The sequence below is a fragment of the Ipomoea nil genome, unplaced genomic scaffold (assembly GCF_001879475.1).
Source record: "Ipomoea nil cultivar Tokyo-kokei standard unplaced genomic scaffold, Asagao_1.1 scaffold3321, whole genome shotgun sequence".
NCBI lineage: Eukaryota > Viridiplantae > Streptophyta > Magnoliopsida > Solanales > Convolvulaceae > Ipomoea > Ipomoea nil.
Window position 1 is genome coordinate 4,039,639 of NW_017619749.1, and position 21,778 is coordinate 4,061,416.

General features: G+C 35.1%; 1 protein-coding gene across 5 annotated transcripts; it reads right to left on the reverse strand.

Moving 5' to 3' along the window:
- Positions 1 to 567: 567 nt before the first annotated feature.
- Positions 568 to 18,199, reverse strand: LOC109170504 (putative leucine-rich repeat-containing protein DDB_G0290503). 5 transcript variants are annotated; one of them, XM_019319649.1, is made up of 12 exons: positions 11,660 to 11,676; positions 11,068 to 11,223; positions 10,354 to 10,554; positions 10,031 to 10,153; positions 9,399 to 9,436; positions 9,195 to 9,321; positions 5,906 to 8,665; positions 2,861 to 5,674; positions 2,318 to 2,455; positions 2,093 to 2,191; positions 1,826 to 1,965; positions 568 to 1,278 (listed from the first exon to the last, which is right to left on the reverse strand). In XM_019319649.1, exons 2-12 carry the CDS (start codon positions 11,143 to 11,145, stop codon positions 996 to 998), a joined length of 6,801 nt encoding a protein of 2,266 aa, XP_019175194.1. In that variant the 5' UTR covers positions 11,146 to 11,223; positions 11,660 to 11,676; the 3' UTR covers positions 568 to 995. The 5 variants fall into 5 exon arrangements, with proteins under 5 accessions (XP_019175194.1, XP_019175193.1, XP_019175192.1 ...); XM_019319648.1 differs by lacking the exon at positions 11,660 to 11,676 and adding an exon at positions 12,114 to 12,426 and having other exon boundaries at positions 2,861 to 8,665; positions 11,068 to 11,193; XM_019319647.1 differs by lacking the exon at positions 11,660 to 11,676 and adding an exon at positions 11,816 to 12,015 and having other exon boundaries at positions 2,861 to 8,665.
- Between the last annotated feature and the right edge of the window lie 3,579 nt (positions 18,200 to 21,778).

Sequence of the window (21,778 nt, forward strand, 5' to 3'; positions counted from 1 at the left end):
TTAAAAATAAGGAAAAAAAAAAAAAAGAGAGGACAAAATAAGCATTTCAAGTCACTTCCCTTTCCCAACAAATTATTAGTGAAAATAAAAATAAATACAAAAAAGAACAGACACTATTTACAAATATTATAATTATATTTTAAATTAATACTAGTAACAACGTTACAACATAATACAAATTTAGCAATAATGTATTATTTGTATTTAAATCTTAATTCTGCATTAAGTTAAAATTATAATTATAATATTTGTAAACATTATTTCTTTTTCTATGTTTATTTTGATTCTCACATATAAACAATAATATGTTGGAGAATAAAAACAAATGAATACCCATTTTGCCATTAGTTTTAATAATTCAAAAGTGAAAAGGCTATGTAAACCGGGAGGAAAAAAAATTGTCACTTTTAAAATAATTGAGGGGCAAATGTAGATACATGAATAATTCAGGGAGAAAATGCGCTATAAACATATACTCCTTCATAGGGTAAAAGTGTCATTTTCCTTATGAATTATTACCACAATTTTCAACTGGCTATAAATGTTTCTGATCCAATGTATAAATTATGCTCCACAATTCCAACATATGATCCATAATCATAAATTTTGCAGACAGAATAGACAAAAAGTCAAGATCTAAATGCAGAAGAAAACTCCAGGTGAGAACTTTGATGTCTATTGCAGACACTCAGCTGGAATGGTAAAGTTTAATTACAAAAATTAACTAGAAAAAAAAAAAAAAAGAGGCTACATATACTCGATGTTACAACAGAAAAAGAGAAGCATAAACCAAAAGAATGTATAGCTACTAGAGACAAATCTACATCATATAATTTAAGCCATTAACAAAATTCAGCAATGATATTTGCTATATACAGAGACTAATAGACCTGAAGCCTGAAGGGAGTTCAGAGCCTTGGAGACATGAATGCAGGTTTAAATGAGCAGAACCAAATGAAATGCATTCCATCAAATGTTGTGGAAAAAGTAGCTTACTAGGAGGAATTTTCTGCTGGAATGGAGGACGATGTGCGGTTTATTTGAGTGAGTTTCCTAGATCCCCGGAGATTCTTGAGTGTCATCTTGAGTTTCTGTCTTTCACCTTCAACCTCCGCGAACTGGAGGCTTAGCTCAGAGTATCTGTCATGCATCTCTTTCAGTTCATTCTCCATTGCTGCATGCCTTCCTTTTAGTTCCAACATTTCTTTAATTACTGCATTGATGTCTCTAAAACTCTTGAAAATGGCTTCTTCGTCGCTGTGTTGTTTTAGGAAAGAACTGGAGAGGATAGAAAAAGGAAGAGTTACAAAAAGCATGAATATATCTTAAAAGAAAACTCAACTTTTCATATTCGCATTTGGTATTTATGTAACGATTGAATTGTGTCTCAGGTTCTAGAGCAAGTAAAGCACTTTAGGCTGTTAATATGTTGGCAATCTTCCCCATATGTGTGAAACAAAAATACTTCGATAACCACAAAGTTACAAGTTCAACTTCTAATGGGAGCAGCCAGTCAGGTATGTGCAACTTAGGTTTGGTTTACCTCCTTGTGGTCCTTTGCTGCTAGGGTCACAAGGCGGGATTTACCAAGTGCATATTCTCCGGTAGTGGATGTGGGTTTCTCTCGTCACTCAAAAATACTTTGATAACAAATTCCAACACTCTTACTTTCTCCTCTCCTTTCCACCACGAGAAAACAGACGACAAAAAATGAAAAGAGGCTCACTATGTAAGGAAGAAATCTTAGTGCAGTGAAGGGAACAAGATCTCCTCCATATTCTGCACCAGTCAGCTAAGCAACAAAAGTCGAAGTACAGTATACTACCTCTGGAAGATGTTTGGTTTGCTCTTTGTCTTCAAAGCTTCAGCAAGCTCAAGCTCCAGTGCAAGAACCCTTTCCAATGCATTACCACCAGTAGCAATTTCATTAAAAAGCGGGAACATGCTTCTAAGATCTTCATTTGTCTTTAAGAAAAAAAGAGTAAAAATGATCAGTGGAGATTATATAATACTCCTTAATAAAAAAAATATACATAGAAATGGAGCCAATGTCAACCTCATCAGCTAGTAGAAAAGAAGAGAATCTATATACCTTCTGTAATTGCACAAGTTCTCTCTGAGAATCTTGAAAATCTGGGTCACAATGATGATCCTTGGGAAAAAGATAGTTTTCATTTTTCATCCTTTCCAACTGCAGGCAACAGGCAAGATTATTTTGATGTTTGTCAAACTTCAGTTGCAAGTATGTGTATATATATATATATAAAAGATGGATTCCTGTCACCCCCAAGTACAGTAACACATGATAGTAAAATACCTCTTCATGTAGGTGCTCCATGCTAGCCCTCAAATTTTGGGTTCCAAAATGATTGTTCTTAAAATCAATACTTGCCGATGAAAGTCCTTCAATAGATAGATGTTGGGAATTCAGTTTCCCCTCAACGGACATAGTACCCTGATAAATAATGGGAAAAAAAAAAAGAAAACTCGTCAAAAACCAAAGACTTTTACATGAAAGAATGATATAAGGTAATATTAGAGATACCAACATATTGTTTTGCTGCAAACTAGAATGATTAATAGGTGTATAATTCTGTGCAATTACAAACCAGTGAATGGGTTTGATATTGTACATAGTGAAAAGAATTTTCAAAGAACACAAAAAGAGGCAGGATTTGGGTAAGACTCTTTTCGTTTATGTTGCTTCTATCTCTTTAAAGTGTCATGCATCTTTCAAGGGAAAAGCTATAAACATCATTCCATGAAATAGACACAGTATACTTATGTGTGAATATTGTGATATCGTGAAAAGCATTGCAATATATCATGGTAGCATCAAGCTATACTCATTAAAAATTACCCCAGCAGTTTGCAATTGGTTTAGCATAGTCAAATCTTCACTTTCACCAGCCAGATTTGAGCATGGATCCACCAACTTCTCAGGAGAAATCAGATTTTCCTGATGTGAGGAATTAGGAGATGAAGGTTTAGTTGACTCATCAGACCCATGTTTTACTTCTTTATGAGTACTTTGGGACTTGACATTCTCGAGTTGCTGTTTTATCACAGACAGTTCTGCTGCAAGTCTAGAACATTCTCCCATACATTCTTGCAAAGAGACTTCAAGCTTTTCCTTTTCTTCCTTGGAACATTCTAAGCTTAGAACTGCACATTCCAGTTCTGTCTTTATTCGATCATGAGCTTTAGAAATTTCACGCTTGTCAGAAAGTACCTCTTGTAGTTCAGATTCCAATCCCAAGAGCTTGAGAGCTAGTTCCTCATTTCTTTTAGAGTGTAAAGCGTCAGATCTCTTCCTACTTTCAGTTTCATCAACTGCATCTTGGAGCTTCAAAAGCATATCCTCTCCATGCCTTTTGGAAATAGAAAGCTGTTGCTTCAGTTCTTGCACCTTTGTCTCATACTGTTCTTTGATAAAAGCCATTCGCAAGGATTCTTGCCTGGCGACTGGTGGTCCTTCAGATTCCCTTTTTTCTCTAGCCAGGACACATTCAGCTTCAGCCGTATCCTTTAGCTCCTTCAAACGAACAGATAAATTCCTGAATTCTTCAGTCTTCAGAACTTGCTGGGAGAGCTTGTGTGCAAGCTCATTATACTGAGATTGTAATGTCAGCTGTTCATCTTGGTATTTCTCCAGCAAAGTCATGTGAGGAAGCTGTTCATCTAATTTGCTTCTCAGTACTGTCACCATGATGCCCAGTTCCTCTTTGGAGGCTATCAAGTACCAAATTTCTTCTTCGGCATTTGCCAGCATGTCTTTCAGATGTTCTACTTCAAGTGCATGACAACGTTTGGCCTGGGAAAGACCATCCTCAAGAATTGTAATCTGGTTCTTGTATTCCTCAACTCTCGCCTTTGTAGCACTGTTAGAATCTGAAAGAACCTTATTTTGAGCTAGAGAGGCTTCCAGATCAGATCTAACAGTATCAAGAGCTGTCAACAACTTTAAATTTTCTTCACTATGATGATCCTTACGTGCAAAATTTTGATTAAACTTTGCCTGTAGGTCATCATGTTGTTTCCTAAGATCTCCAAGACACTCATCAGATAGTTCAAGTTGCTGAACAAGTCCCTGAACAACAGTTCCATATTGGTTTACAGCAAAGGTGAATTTAACATCAGAGGCTATTAAAGATTCATGCATTTGCAGTTCAAGACTTTTAAGAGCATGAAGAAGGGACAAATCTTCCTTAAGTTTTTCAATACACTCATCACGCTGCAGCAAAAGATTATGAAGTCGAGATTTCTCCACTTCTAACTCTGATGCCTGCTCTTGAAAATGAGCAAGTTCGGTACTTAGCTTCTCCAAGTGAAGTACGTTGAGATGCTCCTCACTCAATTTGGAACTAAGATCTTTCAGCCTAGCCTCTAATTCGGAATTGGAACTTTTCTGAGAGTTCAATTCATCATGTAGACATCTCAAGTTATCTTTCAAGCTAATGATTTCAGATGCAAGCTTGACAGACTCCTCGGTCTTACCCTGTAAGGAAGCTATGAGATCTTGCTTCTCTTGTACTACACTAATGTTCTGCTTCTCTATTGAATGTAAGCTGCTATGTTTCTCATTCAATTGAAAAGTAAGATCTCGAATTGTCCCCTCGAGTTCAGACTTAGAATCTCTCTCAGAATGCAATTCATCATGTAGATTTCTCAAGTTTTCTTTCAGACAACTGATTTCGGATGCAAGTTTGGAAGATTCCTCAGTTGCACCCTGCAAGGACATCACGAGATCTTGCTTCTCTTGTATTAGCTTAGTATTACACTTCTCCAGATCAAGTAAGCAATTACATTTCTCATTCAATTGAAAAGTAAGATCTCGAATTGTCCCCTCATGTTCAGCCTTAAAATCCCTCTCAGAATGCCATTCATCATGTACACTTCTCAAGTTTTCTTTCAGACAACTGATTTCAGATGCAAGCTTGGAAGATTCCTCAGTTGCACCCTGCAAGGACATCGCGAGATCTTGCTTCTCTTGTATTAGCTTAGTATTACACTTCTCTAGATCAAGTAAGCAGTTACATTTCTCATTCAATTGGAAAGTAAGATCTTGCACCTTACCTTCTACTGCTGCCTTAGAAGCTTTCTCAGAACGCAATTCATCATGAAGACTTCTCAAGTTTTCTTCCAGACCACTGATTTCAGATCCAAGCTTGACCGATTCCTCAGTTTTAACTTGTAAAGAGATCATGAGATCCTGGTTCTCTTGTATTAGCTCAGTATTATGCTTCTCCAGATCACTTAAGCTACCGTGCTTCTCATTCAATTGAGACATAAGGTCTTGCACCCTAGCCTGTAGCTCAGCCTTAGAATCTATCTCGGAATGCAAATCACCATGAAGGCTTCCCAATTTTTCTTTCAGACCATTGATTTCAGATCCAAGCTTGGCACATTCCTCAGTCGTACCCTGTAAAGACATCATGAGGTCCTTGTTCTCCTGTAATAGCTCGGTATTACGCTTCTCCAGATCACTTAAGCTACCATGCTTCTCATTCAATTGAGACATAAGGTCTTGCACCCTAGCCTGTAGCACAGCCTTAGAATCTATCTCGGAATGCAACTCACCATTAAGGCTTCCCAAGTTTTCTTTCAGACTACTGATTTCAGATGCAAGCTTGACAGATTCCTCGGTCTTACCCTGCAAAGACATCATGAGGTCCTTGTTCTCTTGTAATAGCTCACTATTACGCTTCTCCAGATCACTTAAGCTACCGTGCTTCTCATTCAATTGAGACATAAGATCTTGCACCCTAGCCTGTAGCACAGCCTTAGAATCTATCTCAGAATGCAACTCACCATTAAGGCTTCCCAAGTTTTCTTTCAGACTACTGATTTCGGATGCAAGCTTGACAGATTCCTCGGTCTTACCCTGCAAAGACATCATGAGGTCCTTGTTCTCTTGTAATAACTCAGCAATCGTTGAGCTGCTTCTCCCAATTTCATCAGCTAAAGAATCCAGGCCTAATATCTCTTGAACAACATGCCCATTTCTAGATGCGAGGTTTTGCAGTTCAACTTCCAAGAGGGAGAGATCAGCCAAAAGCTCTCGGTTCTGTTGTGCATGTTTTTCCTCCACTTCAGAGGTGAAGTGGAGTTTATTTGCAACAGTTTCAAGTTCAAACTGAAGCTTCTCCACAAGGGCGTTAGATGTGCCTAATTTAGCCGCCATGTCCTGTATATTATTTTTAAACTTTTGCTTCACTGCAAGAATTTCTGAACTGGCTCTGCTAAGGGACACTTCAGAAGCATGTTTTTCAGCCTCTAGACACTTGTTATCTTCCATGAGTTGAAGAATCTTGCTACACGATTTATGTTGGATCTCTTCGACTTGGAGCAGAAGACCTTTGAGATTATTCAAGTCCAAGTCGGGATGATGGGCTTTACCCAAAGGAGGAGTCCCAATAAATTGCTCACCATAAGATTCCAAAACATTAACTAGCCTATCCTGCACAAAGCTGACATTTTGCTGAAGATTTTCCTTTGAAGAAACCAAATTGTCAAGTTTGGACTCAACAATTTTCAGGTCCTCCTTCAGAACAGATATTTCAGTATGAAGCATGCCATTTTCTAGCTTTCCTTGTTCCAATAAACTCGACAACTCTGCTTTCTCTTCCAAACAAGCTTCATATTTGCTCAGGCAATTTCTATATTCTGCTGAAATTACTTCTACACCCATGAGCTTCTCTGTGAGAAGACAGTTTTCCTTTGAAATCCCTTCCAGTTTATCCACTAAAATTTGATTCTGGAGAACAAGTTCATTGCACTTATTAATGAATCTAGCTTTGTCCTCATTTAGAATGCTAATATCTTCCAAAGCAACCTGCAGTTTTGCCATTAACTGATCCCTGCATTCGTTTGAAAACTCTAACTGCTGAGCAAGTTCATCCATATATTTCTTCATTAATACGGAACTATGATCTGCCTCGAGCATTGTTTCCACTAGAGTCTTGGAGTATATGTCCAAGTACAAATTCACAGAGTGCATTTCATTAAGGTCTTCTTCAACCTTCATATAAAGCTCTTCCTGTAAGAAGAGTGATTTCTTCAAGTCCTCTAAAAGGACATCTCCGCAGAGTGATTGTTTCCTCGTACTTAAATTTTGATTGTGGAACTGCAATTGCATTGTAGTATCAGAACTTTCTAAGTATTGCAAACCATTTACATACTCGAGGTCCTCTGCCATTGAAGGTTCTAAAAATGCTTGTTTGATGAGGTTCTCATTAGTCTGAAACATGGAGACAACCTGTGATGAAAGGAGCTCGAGATCCTTTTGTAACTTTTCAACAGCAATTGAATAGTTCATGCGTGCCCTCCTAAGAGCTGCTTCTGATGAAGCAGCTCTTTTCTCCAGCTCTTTGTTAATGGCATCTAAATTGCGATTCTCGTCAACAAGCTGGAGAATCTGGAGATTCATATCTTGGCGCAAGGACTCCATTTCAGCTTTACTGCTAGAAATTGTATACATGCAAGTAGAGTGCTCACTCCTAAGACTCTGCAGCTCTGTCAGCATTTGCTTCTGATTCTCCTCAAGTTCCTGAACGAGTGCTTCATAGTAGCACTCCATCTGATCCATTTTTTTGACAAGGTTTTCCCTTTCAAACTTTGCTTCATCCAGTTCTCTTATGAGATCGAAAATTTTTGTTTTCATTGCATCTACAGCACCCAGAGAATCCGGTCCTTGAGAGACAAGGGAAGGTATACTAAAATGATGAAGTATATCTACGGGTGGACACAAATCCAAATCCAACCCAAGTCCTGGCAAAGGGTGCTCCGTTTTCTGTAAAAAAGGGTCTCTTACCTCTTTTACATCCGTAATTACAGGTGGCACAATATTTAGCAAGGATATTTCGTTCTCTGACCCTTGTTTTATATCCTGCAGAATCTGCACCATTACCTCAAGTTCCGACTGGAGAAGCCTATGTTCTCGTTCATGGAAACCAAGGTAAGTCTTATTTTGAAGGTCACGTATCCTGTCTTCCAGCAGTAAAATTCCTTTGATCCATTTAACTTGTACTTCTTGAACTAAGTGGCCACAATCAGCATGTACATTTTGTTTTTCTGTACTCTGAGGGCTTGTTTTTAAATTCTGTAGTCTTTCAACGTCATCTTTGAACTTCAAACATTCTAGTTTCAGGACAGAGACCTCCTTTGCCAATTCTTCACCAGAGGATATCTCAGCGGCAAGAAGGTGAGCAAACTTTTCGGCTTCAATGCCTAGTTCATTAGCTTGACTTTGCAGAGAACTCACTTCAAGCTTCAGCTCAAAAACTGACGTTTCTGCCAGTTCTAAGCTTCCTCTGAGTCGATTATTCTCATCACAAGCAATTGCCAAGTCATTATCCATAGAGCAGTCCGAAACCCATCCATGAACTGAATCATTACTCCCACGAGCCACGACTTGACTTTCAGAAGGAGTTGTTTGTCTTGGCTGTGGGCTTTGACTATTGGGAGGTTCATTTGAGTCACCAAAAGCTGCACTCTTCAGGCTATTGGTTTCCTGCATGCTGGAGGCATCATTTTTTTCAGCATAGAAACTTTCTGATGCATTAGAAGAGCCATCAAATCCGACAGCCATATCTCCATATTCTTCTACTTCTTCAACTGACGAAAGTTCTTTAGCATCTGGTCTGAATCTAGCCCTTCTGTTGCCCTGCATCACCGCAAAAGGAGCCAAAGGGGGAATTATACTTACAAATGGCCAAGAAACTATATCAACATAAAACTCTGTCCAAAGAAGAGGCATAACACATGCCATATAGTATTGACCACTATTAATTGTTTGATTTGGTTAAAAAAATCAATATAAGTGTTTGGTTAATTAGCTTTTTGTAACTCCAAAATGCTAAAATTCAAAAAGTTGCTTAAAACAACTTTTTCAATTAGCTTTTTGAGAGAAGAAATTATACCAAACAGTCATCAGCTAACAGCTAATTTACGAAACACATTTCTACAATCAGCTAATGTTATCAACTAGTTATACTCTCTAATTAACCCAATCAGCTAACAGCTAACAGCTAATAACCATTTTACCAAACAGGGCCTTAGTCAGTATCTAATACATACTAGAAAAGTTGGGTATACAAAGTATACTAACCAGGAGTTTGAGTATGCAAGTGAATTGAACCAACTACAAAGAATTAGGCAATTAGATAAACATGTATGAGGTCAGGAATTAACACCTTTTCCATTTCACCACGAGCAGCGTCTCTGGAGACCGACACTTTTCCAGGGCCTGTGTCATCAGGCTTATTATCAACTCCCGACTGCAAACCCCTCTCCCGGAGTTCCCTTTGCTGCTCAAACTCTCTGTAGCCAAATATACACTACTATAAGTTGTTACAGAGAGTGATTATTATCTACATATCCATTTAATGATGCCACACCTGAATCCTGTTTTGGATGTTAGCAACTGTACAGTGACCTGGCATAATAACATTTAGTCAATAAAAATATCAAAAGAGACAACATTAATTGATTAATGCAACGATGAATTCAATCATTGAGTAATCCAAAGCTGGTAAAGGATAGCACAATGTTGAAGATAAAGTAGAAGACAAGTGCAAGTTACAACATCATGAACTATTGCTAACTACTACTAACAAAGATTGGGCTAGGGTCACTCAACTAGGCTATAATGAACATGGGCCAAACCACACTAAAAGATTAAAATCCAACCAATTAGCCAGTCTAACCCATGGCCTTATAAACCCATATGTTCTCTCTTATTTTATAGATGTGGGACTCTTAACATTATTCAAATATTAAATTGATAATTGATCTTAACCTATTAAGATCAAGACATAGAAAACCACAAGAAGGCTCAAGTTGCACATAGTGTAGATAAGTGAAAAAGAAAAATACTAAAAAAGCAATTTAATGAAAAAAAAAAATGAAAAAAAAAAGTGTGACAATCTATTGCAAAACATCAATGTAATAACTGTGAATTGCCCAGGTAAAGAGTGAAATGTTGAAATAGAAAGCAGAAGAAATATTTAGGAAAACCATAATCACTCACATGTAATATAGTTCCTGTATTGCCTCCATGAAGAGGTAATGCAACTACAGAAGGCTTCGAAGCATCCGCATGTTCGGCAAGGTTGATTGTAGCCTCACCGAGAATACTAGCTCGCGAAGAACCCTAAAAGCAGTAAATTAAATTCAGAGCCATAGTTACTACTGCAAGAAACTAAAATTCATAGGATATGCAAGGAAAAATGGAGAATTAATTTGATCTAGTTGTCCCATGAGCTGAAAATGGAAGCATTTTTTCAATTAAAGGAATGACCATAGATCATGTAGATACATAAGAAGGGCATAGAATGCAGTAGGAAAGTTCACCATTGCAACAACAATTTTGTACAGCTTCTCATCATATTCTTTGTTTTTTACATCTTGGAGAAGCCTCGTAGTCTCATAAATAGGATCTGCCCATTTGCATGATCCATTTCTCACACTTGCTTTAGTTGTCTTTGCTGTTGTCTTGCCGGAGTCTGCTGGGATAAATGATATAAATAATTTGTCCCATCCAGTTTGTGGGATCTGTAACATGAAAAGGGACAGGACTTTGTTTAGTGAATGCATCCACCACGGAAAAGGCAAGCATTTTAAGAAACCATCTTCCTCCTTGGACAAAGCATTGATGATTTTTATTGTGTACTTCACCAGAAGAACTTGAATGCCAAAGAATTGGCTGAATTAATGGCTTCTACAGAGTAACTACGAAGTAGAATTTCAAGTTCAGAACTGGTCAGTTTGACCCTAAGGAAATGAAAAAGTTCCCAAGAATTCAAATGGAATAAACATGAGACAAGACAAACACAATTTTAAGCACAATATAACACAAACACAAGTTTCCTTTAAACTGTCCAGCTTACAAACAGAATCTAAAACAAAATCCACCCAAGTCTAGAGTGAGAATGTGAGGATCAAAGAACTGAAAGAAGACCGCATAACAAAATGACTCCGAAGCCACAACTATATACTAAACATATCATTAGAAAGAGGGCTCATAGAAGATCATATGCAATTCCATATATTGAAGGGCAAGCTTACATGTGTTGCATGAAACTGAAGCCGAAAGACCACTTTAACTTTATTCTTCTCAAGCTTCCACTTGGTGATCCTCGACATTATTGCGATTCTAGTCTAACAACAGCTAACAACCCTGGGCTCCCTTGCCTATGTATGTACAAGAGAATCTCAGTTTCCCTGTAAGAATCTTTAATCAGAAAGTGCCAATCCAATTTTTGCATAGAACCATATCAATAAGCAGAAAGAAGGCTAATAGATGAATAGCAACCCAAGTCCTATGTAGAAAATATTGTAACAATGAACAAGTGATGACACCAGCATTCTTTTAGCCTGATAGTAATTCATGATGTTGATTGTTAACCATTTAAATCACAAATTCCTACAAAAATTATAGGATGCATAAATTAGCTCAAAGAATTACAACCCCAATTAAAAGGCCATTGGGAGAAAAACAAGAAAAGGGGAAGATGGAATGATGGATGGTGGGTGGGTTCTATAAGCTGGCATTAGTTGAGAGGCAATGCAGTGATCTTAATGTTCATGATAACCCCAAGAACTATATGCACAAACATTAACTAATGCAAAACAATCAGTAAGTGAGCTGGAACTAAACCCCAGAGTGTTCCAAGGGAGATCAGAAGAACCGGATCTTGAAAACTACTCAGACAACATGAACTACTCCGAGCTGAAAATTGAGCAAAATCCAGGAAATGCCACTTCTCAATTAAACAAATAAGCTGAAGATCAACGAAACCTATCTGATCCCAACCTTTGACTTAATCAATAACTTCCACAAGATGCCACTTGAAGAAAAAAACAGACAATCTGGATCGCCCAGAAACTGCTGAAATTATGGGACCCAGAAACAATCAAGGCCTTAAAAAACTGAACAAAGTGAGTCCTTTTCTAGAAAATGAACTCCAGCAAATTTAGCAAAGATGCAGTCAATAGTGTGTCCCAAAAAGCCCAAGAACAAAGAGAAAAGGCCAAGAAAGATAAAGAAAACAGTGAACTACCATCACTATTTCCACATTCAAAAACACAAAATACAATCTTTTATGGCTTGCCTGATTCTCACTGCAGAATGCACACACGTCAGCTTCGTAGCAGTGACAACATCAGTGGGTCTTCACGCATTTCGCATTCAAAAGCTCCCACACCATATTCAAGAAAAAATTAAAGAAAATTCGAAAATATCATATATTTTTTTCAAAATATAATAATAATAAACTCCTAGTGTACAAATAAGGAAGTCTGTAGTTGTCTGAATCTACCTAATTTATGAGATTTGGGGAGAGCTTAAAATGCAAGGAAGAAAATAGAAGAATCTTTGGAAAGAAGAGAAAGGGGAGACTCAGAGGCAGACAGACAGACAGACAGGGGCTGGAGCGTATATTTTCAATAAATCTGGGGGTTTAAATTTTCTGAATTCAAATGTTCTACAGGCTGACGTCACTCAGGAAGAGGGGTGGAACTGCAATTAAGGTAGAAAGTAAGGGGTGATGTGTAAAGAAAGAGAAATCCCGCCAAAGGACCGTAATTGTCATTGATTAATGATAGATTATCTGTGACCGATTGCATGAGTTGGTGGGGGGAACGTGTGATGTTACTAAAATGACCCTCACTTCTTACACTGCCTGAAATATCGGTAAAATTGTTGTTTTTTTTTTTTCAAACAAATAAAAATAAAAATATATCCAATTAATTCACTTTGTATAAAAATGATCGAACTGATCTATTATTTAACCATATTTCAACGATTTTATTGACGAAAGACTAAAAATAGTCATGTCACATATTTTAACCTGTCTAGTAGGTTGTTACTTCTCAATATGACATGTGTCTATTTTTTGTTTTTACTTTTTTAATAATTTTTTTAACTTTTTTTTTTGTATACTATATTCATAGACGAAAATTACAATTCTCCCTAATTTAAATAAGCATTATTATATAATCATTAATATTAGGGGGTGTAAAAGTGGAAATTAATAAGTAAACAATCTCAACTCCACGGCGCAATAATTTGGTGTGTTTGTTCGGTGGGTGGTGTGGAGTCTGATGAATCTCATGATGCCTCCACAGTCCACACTGAGGTCCAGTGGAGGACAGATCGGGGTTTGAAATTGACGTCAAATAATTGACGAGATTGCCCCCAAAGGTTGACTTGGGAATTCAAGAAAAAAATAATCCTTGTAGTTGGTAACCTGGTCTTTTATCATACGGAGTATTTATAACTACTACAGAATAATTCATTATTCATATTTCATTCCAAGACATCATTCCTGGAGTAGTTTGCAACAATAAAGGTACATTAAACAAAACTTCCTCTTGTTCTAGATACTCCGAATAAAATAAGATATAACGGGACAACACATCCAAACTGATTGACAATTAACTTGGTAATTATAAGATTTCAAATTTAACTCTATGTGAAAGTTATCTATTGACATTATTAATTATGATCGATCAGTTATGAATAACGTAAATTGGTTTATCTCTATGTAATTATGGGGTATTTGATTTATAGAGTTACAAATTCAGAATGCTAGTAAGAAACATTTGATTCATGATAAACATTGGAAACAATGATTATCTGTCAATTGATCCAAATTTGGGTCGATTGAATTGTGAGATTAATCTAATAAATTTAAATTAAATTATAAAGATTGACTTTTATTCAAATTAGACAAAAAATTACATCTTTTAACTTTATAATTATATTGAGGGAAAAGGATCAAATAGGCCCTCGAACTTTAGCTTAAAAGTCAATTAGGTCCCTAAACTTTTTAAATGTGCGATTACACCCATCAACAATTCATTTAGGTGCAATGAAACCCAAAAACAAGTTAATGACCTGCTATCACAGGTCATTAGGGTTCAAGCCACCTTCCAGCAATTTTTTCGGCAAAAAAAAAGTGAACAGCATCCAACCCAGATTTGCCGAAAATTTCTCCGGTCACTTTTTTTTGCTAGAAATTTCGCCGGTCATTTTTGTTTTTTTTTTTTGCCAAAAAATTCGCCGGAAGGTGGCCTGAACCCTAATGACTTGTGATAGCATGTCATTAATTTGTTTTTGTGCTTCATTGCACTTAAATAAATTGTTGATGGATGTAATTGCACCTTTAAAAAGTTTAGAGACCTAATTGACTTTTAAGTTAAAGTTCGAGAGCCTATTTGACATTTTTCCCTTATATTAATAGTTTGTTTATTAATTGTTTCAAATTATCATATGTTAGCTTATGCCACCAAACCGGCCTATCTCATTTGTGGCATTCTCAGCTCCTTAAATCCCTCCTGATGAGTGTTTTACGCATTCCACAAGTTTGATTGACTATCTTAATCACACCACCTAATCCCCCATCAACCTTACCAATTTTATTTATATATTAGCAATTAGCATGCACCACCCTTAAATAAGCACAAATGAGACCATCCCTTAAAAATTAAAACATATTTGTTTGTGATGGACATGAGTGTCTGAGTGGGTGGAATATAATTCTCGTATGAGAATGATTTTACAAGTGTGATTCTTGTCAACACCATCTCAGTTAAACTCATCACATAAAGCTTTCATAGTGCAGTTTATTACCTTTCTAAAAAAAAAAAAATTTATTAGTATTTAAATGTGAAACATCTATTATAGTCAATATATTATTTCGAGTATTTTAATAAAAAAAAATATTCAATTAGAGGATATTATGATTGAATTCATATTTTTAATATAATCTGTCCTACATTCATCTTTTTAATTAACCTCTCCCTAATTTCGTATTGGCCTGGTTATTTTATTATTAAATAAAACATTTTTATCCGTCTTTGCTTTCTAAAACTTTCCCTGGACGGATGCACTACTGCAACGTCACCTTTTTTTTTCTTTTTTTCTTTTTTTCTTTCCACTTTATTTTAAAGGAAAGTAAACATGACAATGGCTACTGACTTATTTCTCCCCAACTCTTTCTTTTTGAGTTTTTGGGGAAAAATAGCTGTTTTGATACGCTTCAAAAAAAAAATACTAATTAGATTTTGTTTTGCTGGGTGAGGCAAAAATAGTTTGTATTGTTAAAATAAAATACAAATAAATATGAGACTGTAAGTAATTGACTATACATAGATACTTTATTTACAAGTCTATTATTATACTTGGAAATAAATAATTATAAAAAAATAGTTATGTCTCTCTATATACATTACATGAAATTCGTTGTTATTAACAAATGTATATTAATTAGTTATATGAAGATTTTATATTATCTAAATTAAAATTAATAAGTACGAATGAAATTTATATATGCACTTCATTTATATATGTTTTTTGTTACTCTTTTTTTTTTTTTTAATACATTATGCATGTTATCTGAGTTGTACTATACAATATTTTAGTTAAAAATACTCTTAACGTTATAATTTCGTTATATTTTTCAACTATTGTTGTCATGCATATGCATCCACTATATATTTTCTTATCTTCTTCAATGATAATAATACATAGACATTATATATTGGAGTACTATATAAGTTATTTCTAAAATATAAATATAAAATTTATAAAAATAGTTTACATACATTATTATTATTATTATTATTATTATTATTATTATTATTATTATCATTATTATTATACAATAATATAAATATCTAAAATCTAAATAAATCTAAAATAATATATAGTATTAATATTGGACATCAATTTTTGCGCATAGAAAATACTAGTCAAAACAATAATACTTGAGGTAATTTCTATTCCTTTTATTATTATGCTAGAGAAAGTTGCATTGCTTTTTTACCAGCCAGTGGGCAATTCATTATAGCACTTTTAAGGAAATCAACTTAATAGAAAAGCTTAATTATGAGGATGTTAACATACAGCAGCTTTAAATAAATTTTTATTTAGATAAAGTGAGTGTGGAGGAAAACATTAAAGGGCAATCATATCGATCGGTTATAGGTGTAACTGTATAAGTGTCTAACTCAACACTAAATTATACACTTATATGAATAAGGAGGTCAACAAATTTTTACTTTGTTCATAATTGACCTACTCAAATCAATAAGGATAATAAGTCTATCATTACGTGCGACTATCCCCACTATAGAAAGAAAACAAATAAAGAAAATTTGTGTTGGCAAGGCTATGATGAGTCAAATTTGTAACATGCATTATGATTACCAAGTCAACAACATAATCAACTTGATTGAGTTTATTGCGGTTACGTGGACCATTTATCATAGGTTGTTAAGGTTGTATTAAAGAAATAACACCGAAAGTATAAACTCTGCCTCTTAATTTATACTGATGGATTTAATAATTCGGATAGACCGAATCAATAAACCCGATAAATACTGTAATAGAGAATGGATAAGAAAATAGGCAAAACGATGTCGTAAATAACGATTATGTTGCGGAGACCGAATATTATATTAAATAACAATTATCGAGCTATTACAAGGCGATGTAACGCTATTACAATGGTAGTTTAATTTAGGACAAATATGATAGAATAATGTAAGAGAGAGAATCTGTCCTAATGTAAAACAAACCCCCAACCGGCCCTTAAAACGGAGAACGATTACATCTCCCGCACGGACCGTGCCCAGGTTCGAGACCAGGTCCGCGGGCCAGTCGTGCCGAGCTCAATATGGACGACCTCTCTCAGGCCGAGGTACCTTGGGCCGAGCACGGAGTTCTCCTGAGCCGAGCTCAATCGTTATGCTATGGACACATGTCCAGCGTGCATTGTGGACACGGTAACGGTGCCGTTAGTGGCACTGTTATCTTCCACTTTTTAAAAAAAAAAATAATAAAATTCAGACCACTTCGTTATAGGAGTATATGTTCATAATTTTATTACTATATGTTCATATATAATTGTAAGTTCATAATGTCAGAGCTCTGTGTTCATAATTCCAGAACTGTACATTCATACTTCCATAATTGTACATTCATAATTCCGTAACTGTACATTCATAATTCAATAACTATAAATTCATAATTTTCGAAGCTCTATGTTCATAATTTTATCACTATATGTTCATATTGTAAGTTCATAATGTCAGAGCTGTGTGTTCATAATTTCATAACTGTACATTCATAATTCTATAAATGTTCATTCATAATTCACTAATGTACATTCATAATTCTATAACTGTACATTCATAATTTTCGAAACTCTATGTTTATAATTTTATCACGATATGTTCATAATTGTAAGTTCATAATTCCATAACTTACCTTCATAATTTCATAAATGTACATTCATAATTCCATAATTGTACATTCATAATGCCACAAACAAATAACGCTGTTAACAACGAGGCAAAATCAATTTATTTTTTTAAAACTAAAATGCCGCGTTTTCCTTGAAAACGACGTCGTTTTGAACTCGTGTCCACAATGCATTGTGAACACGAATCCACAACATAATTTGCGGGCCGAGCTCCCTTGGGCCGAGCACGGAACTCAACTTGGGGTCTGCTGCACACCTTCTCGCTTCACTTTTCCGGGTCGATTTGCTCATAATATATCCATCATATACATACACACGCATAGCATATAGCTCATTAAAACTATTATATATATTTAGAATCTCAAAATTTATACATACATATATACGTATACATGCGTGTATGTATATATACACTAATATGATCTTAATTTTCATAGAGGAAGTTAGGTAGGTAGCGCACATGCATATATATACGTACGTGTATAATAGCAGTAGCATCATATCCTTGAACATCTCAATATCTATATTGTTGCTCGATCACGTACGGTTGATTCGTTGCTTTGGTTGGTTGGTTTTTCAGGGACAAGAATCAGACACAGGCGCACGAACAGGATAAACTTTCTTAAACAACATGGTGGAGAAACAACCGCTGCCGTTTTGCCTCTTCTCCAACTCTCGAGATGTGCTTGTCGTCGTGTTTCCCTCTAGTTTCGTCGTCTCATCGTTTTCACTCGTTGACGCTATTCGTTTCATCTTCTCTCTGTGATGCTTTCTAAGCACGTACATTTCCGTGAGCTCGCATGCCGCCGTCGACATATCTCCGGCCAGTTATCAGACAACGTAACCTACCTGCGAGATCGAATTATTTGAAGTTTGGGTTTTAATTTGTTTGTAGAGATCGATGGCCTCCAGAAGAAACATACGTATATATATAGCAGTGTTCGGCATAGGGTCCACACAAGCAACTCAATTGTCTTAGTGATAGATTATGAACAAAAATACAGAATCAAATTTCACAGTTACAAAGTTATACTCAATATATGATGCATATCTTGTAGATACCAAACAGTGACATTTCCCACTTAATGAGTTTTTTTTTTTTTTTTACTCACGTTTCCACCGTCGTATACAATACTAATATTTTGGTTGAATCGTAAGCACCTTTAATAGGTGCGACAATTGACTTGGAAATTTAAAACTGCTCTATACTCACTTAGTTAATGAGTTATTGAGTTATAAATTTTATTATAACATGGAACTTAGCTTGGGTATGAACCATTATTAAAGTGAACAAAATTTACGTTTGTGACAAGTGTTTCGCACGGATTATTATTATATATATATATTCGTTGAGTAGACATTGGTGTATGTTTGTTGATTCCACGTCAGCTCCATTGTGGCATTCCTTTTCTTGTTGTCTTGCCGGTTATATTCATGTTGCAAGTGGTGGTTGAGGAGGAGTTCCATCTGGGAAACATTATAGTAGTGCACACAATTGAATATGTCTCGTACTCGAAAATTCGTTTTGATCCGTCATTTGTTGTTTGTTATACAAATTAGTCTATTATTATCAATATATATAACTTTAAGAAGTATTCTAATTTCTTAATTGTTTAAAAAATTACAAATTTCAACATTTCAATAATTAAAGTTACCAAAAACATCTCAAGACGTACAAATCCCTTCTCACGAGAAATATATTAACATTTCACTAATTGTATTATTATATGTATACTCGAGTTGTTAGATTCATAATACTTGGCATGTATTATTATTCTCTCACAATAAACAAGTTGAAAAGGTAAATGATTTTATTTTTTTTAATCTCAAGCTTGTGGAGGCTCCACTAAGAAAGTTCAAACCATCCATGAGTAATGACTAATGAATTGAACTATATACGTGTATGGACTGGACTATAAGCTTGTAATGGACGTTACGCAATGACGACAATGACAGTTTTTTTTTTTTTTTTTTTTAATTATCATATTTTTTTTAGTTGGACTAATATTGATATTATTTTGTAATAATTAGTCATGATTTTAAATTGGTCTCGTGAAAAAAATTTCCAGTTAAATCCTTATTTTTAAGCCTTTTACTGATTTTGATTTGAATTATTTACTTATTATGGAGTTTAAAACTTTGTATTAATGTTTAATTTTGTAATTTAATATTTAATTAAATATAATTTTTAAAAATTTAACATGGCAGGAATGTTAACATTTTCTAGCTCTACCCCACTCATTCGTGGATCCACAATGGGGGCAGCTGCCCCCACTATCCCAGTTGTTATATCATGTAAATTGTGTATTTTAGACGCAGATTTACATAATAATTCGCCACTCACTCACCCCATCCTCGTATATTGTAGCCCTTCACGTGTATATGTATAGTACATGCATGTTTAAATATAACTAAATATACTGATATATTATAAGTAATCAAAATATGAGCTAGGTAAGATAGTAAATTGGTAAGTTGTTATGCCCTTAACCTAGGAAAGCTAAGGTGTAAGGGTTAAATCTCATTGCTATAGTGACATGTATGATTTATAATATATTTTTTATTTGAATTATTTTATCAAATTAATTATGTTTCATATTTTGTTATGAATATTTTTATTTTTTTAATAAAGTTTTGATTTTTCGTCATATCTAACAATAGTTATGGCTATGTTTCTAAGTGTTTCATTTTTATTTTTCAAACTATTTATTTTGTTATAATCTTTCGCCCCCACCCGAAAAAATTTATGGATTCACCCCTGACCCTACTTGTATTATTTGCATCCCCCCGCCGTAGCAAATTATATTGTGAACATCTAATAAATATTTACTTTTAGTATAATAAAGACCGACAATAGATGACCTTGTGGTTTAGTGACACGAAGTGGCTCTCCTAAATGAGAGATCATGAATTTTAGCGGCTAGATACTACATTGTAATCGAGTCAGTAGCTAGTACTAAAAAAAAATATTAATTTTTATATAGTATATTAAAAATAAACTTACAATAAATTAAAAAAATAAACATTCAAAAAAAAACATTTATTAGTATATTAAAAATAAATATGTATATGATTAATTCAGAGTTAATACCACAAATGGTCATTTGACTATTGGGGTCGTACTCCTTTTAGTCATTGATTTTCAATTCGACCAAAACACATACCTCGACTTTCATTTTTAACCACAAATAGTTCTCCGTAAGTTTTTTTTGTTTTTTTTGTTTTTTTTGTCAAGTGAGTGTTAAAGTTAAGGGTATTATTGTCAAATCAGATAAAAAAATAAAATAGTTAATAACAAGTCCATTTAAGAGATCTTTGAACAAATTGAAATTTAGATCTTATATTTCAACATAACAATCAAATGAGAGAACATAAATAGAGTTTTTTTTTTTTTTTAAACAACACTAAATTAATATATGTTCAATAAATATATGTTTGACATAGAAGTTTGTTAAATATATATGTTTTAATTTGTTACGATTGACATAGAAGTTATTAATTTATATTATTTCATTATTAATTTGTATTAAATATGGTACTCTTTAATAGATACCAAATCCCATAAACCCATAGTAATATATATAGTACGGATAGAAAAAAATCCTCAATCATACACAACCTTAATAAATTCGGACTTTCTTAAATTGGTGTGCCCACCTACTCATCTGCAAACTACAAATGCAATCTAGTGAGAGATATTGTATGATGGGAATAATAAAATCATCATCATCATCTTCAATTTGCCAGAAAATTTATATTTTTAGTTATTCAATTGTGATCATTATGTAAGTTTAATTTTTGAGAGAAAATTCATAACTTTGTTAAAAAATTAAATCCGGCCACAATTCTAATTGGCGATCTATATATAAATATATATTTTTTCTCTCATCATTATATTAACTATAACTATAATCCACCCAATGAAATATCTAAAGAAACAATGTCAATCTATGCCAATAAACTATCCCTTCCCTACAAATGAGAAAAAAAATGCTAATTTTATCTTCAAACAAAATCTTCTCAAGGTAACACTAACAAACCCTACTCAGGCTTGGAGCCTTGACAGCAACTCCCCCACCGGAGGCCCACCGGAAGCAACAGCAGCCCCAACTCTACCTCGAAGACATTGCTAATTAGCCGGCCCTCACTCTTCGCTAGCCGGTGCTCTTCCACAACGCCGTCGCGCACAACCGGAACCCGGCAAAGCGGGCAGCTGGCGTGGCCTTTCCCATGCGCCAGCCACCTCTCGATGCAGCTGGCATGGAACTTGTGGCCGCAGCTCTCCAGCTGCGTCCCCACCTCTCCGTCCACGAACTCCGTTATGCAAATCGCGCACTCCAGCGGCACCTCCGCCGCCGACCTGCGGGAAAATCGCCGCCGCCGCCGGTGCCTGTAAACGAACCTCGAAGTCCTCTTCCTAATCATGGCGTTGTACTTGAAATCCGTAATTGCGCGTCCGCAGGCACTCATCGCCACAATCGTGGCTAGCAATACGATCTTGAAACCGT

Bases quoted from the DNA above. Each gene is read 5' to 3' on its own strand.
- LOC109170504 (XM_019319648.1), bottom strand. From the start codon at position 11,145: ATGTCGAGGATCACCAAGTGGAAGCTTGAGAAGAATAAAGTTAAAGTG. The intron at 2,456-2,860 runs GTAATTTTTAAT...ATTATTTATCAG, and splicing joins ACCAATTGCAAACTGCTGGG to GGTACTATGTCCGTTGAGGG. The intron at 2,192-2,317 runs GTATTTTACTAT...TGTTGCCTGCAG, and splicing joins TGGAGCACCTACATGAAGAG to TTGGAAAGGATGAAAAATGA.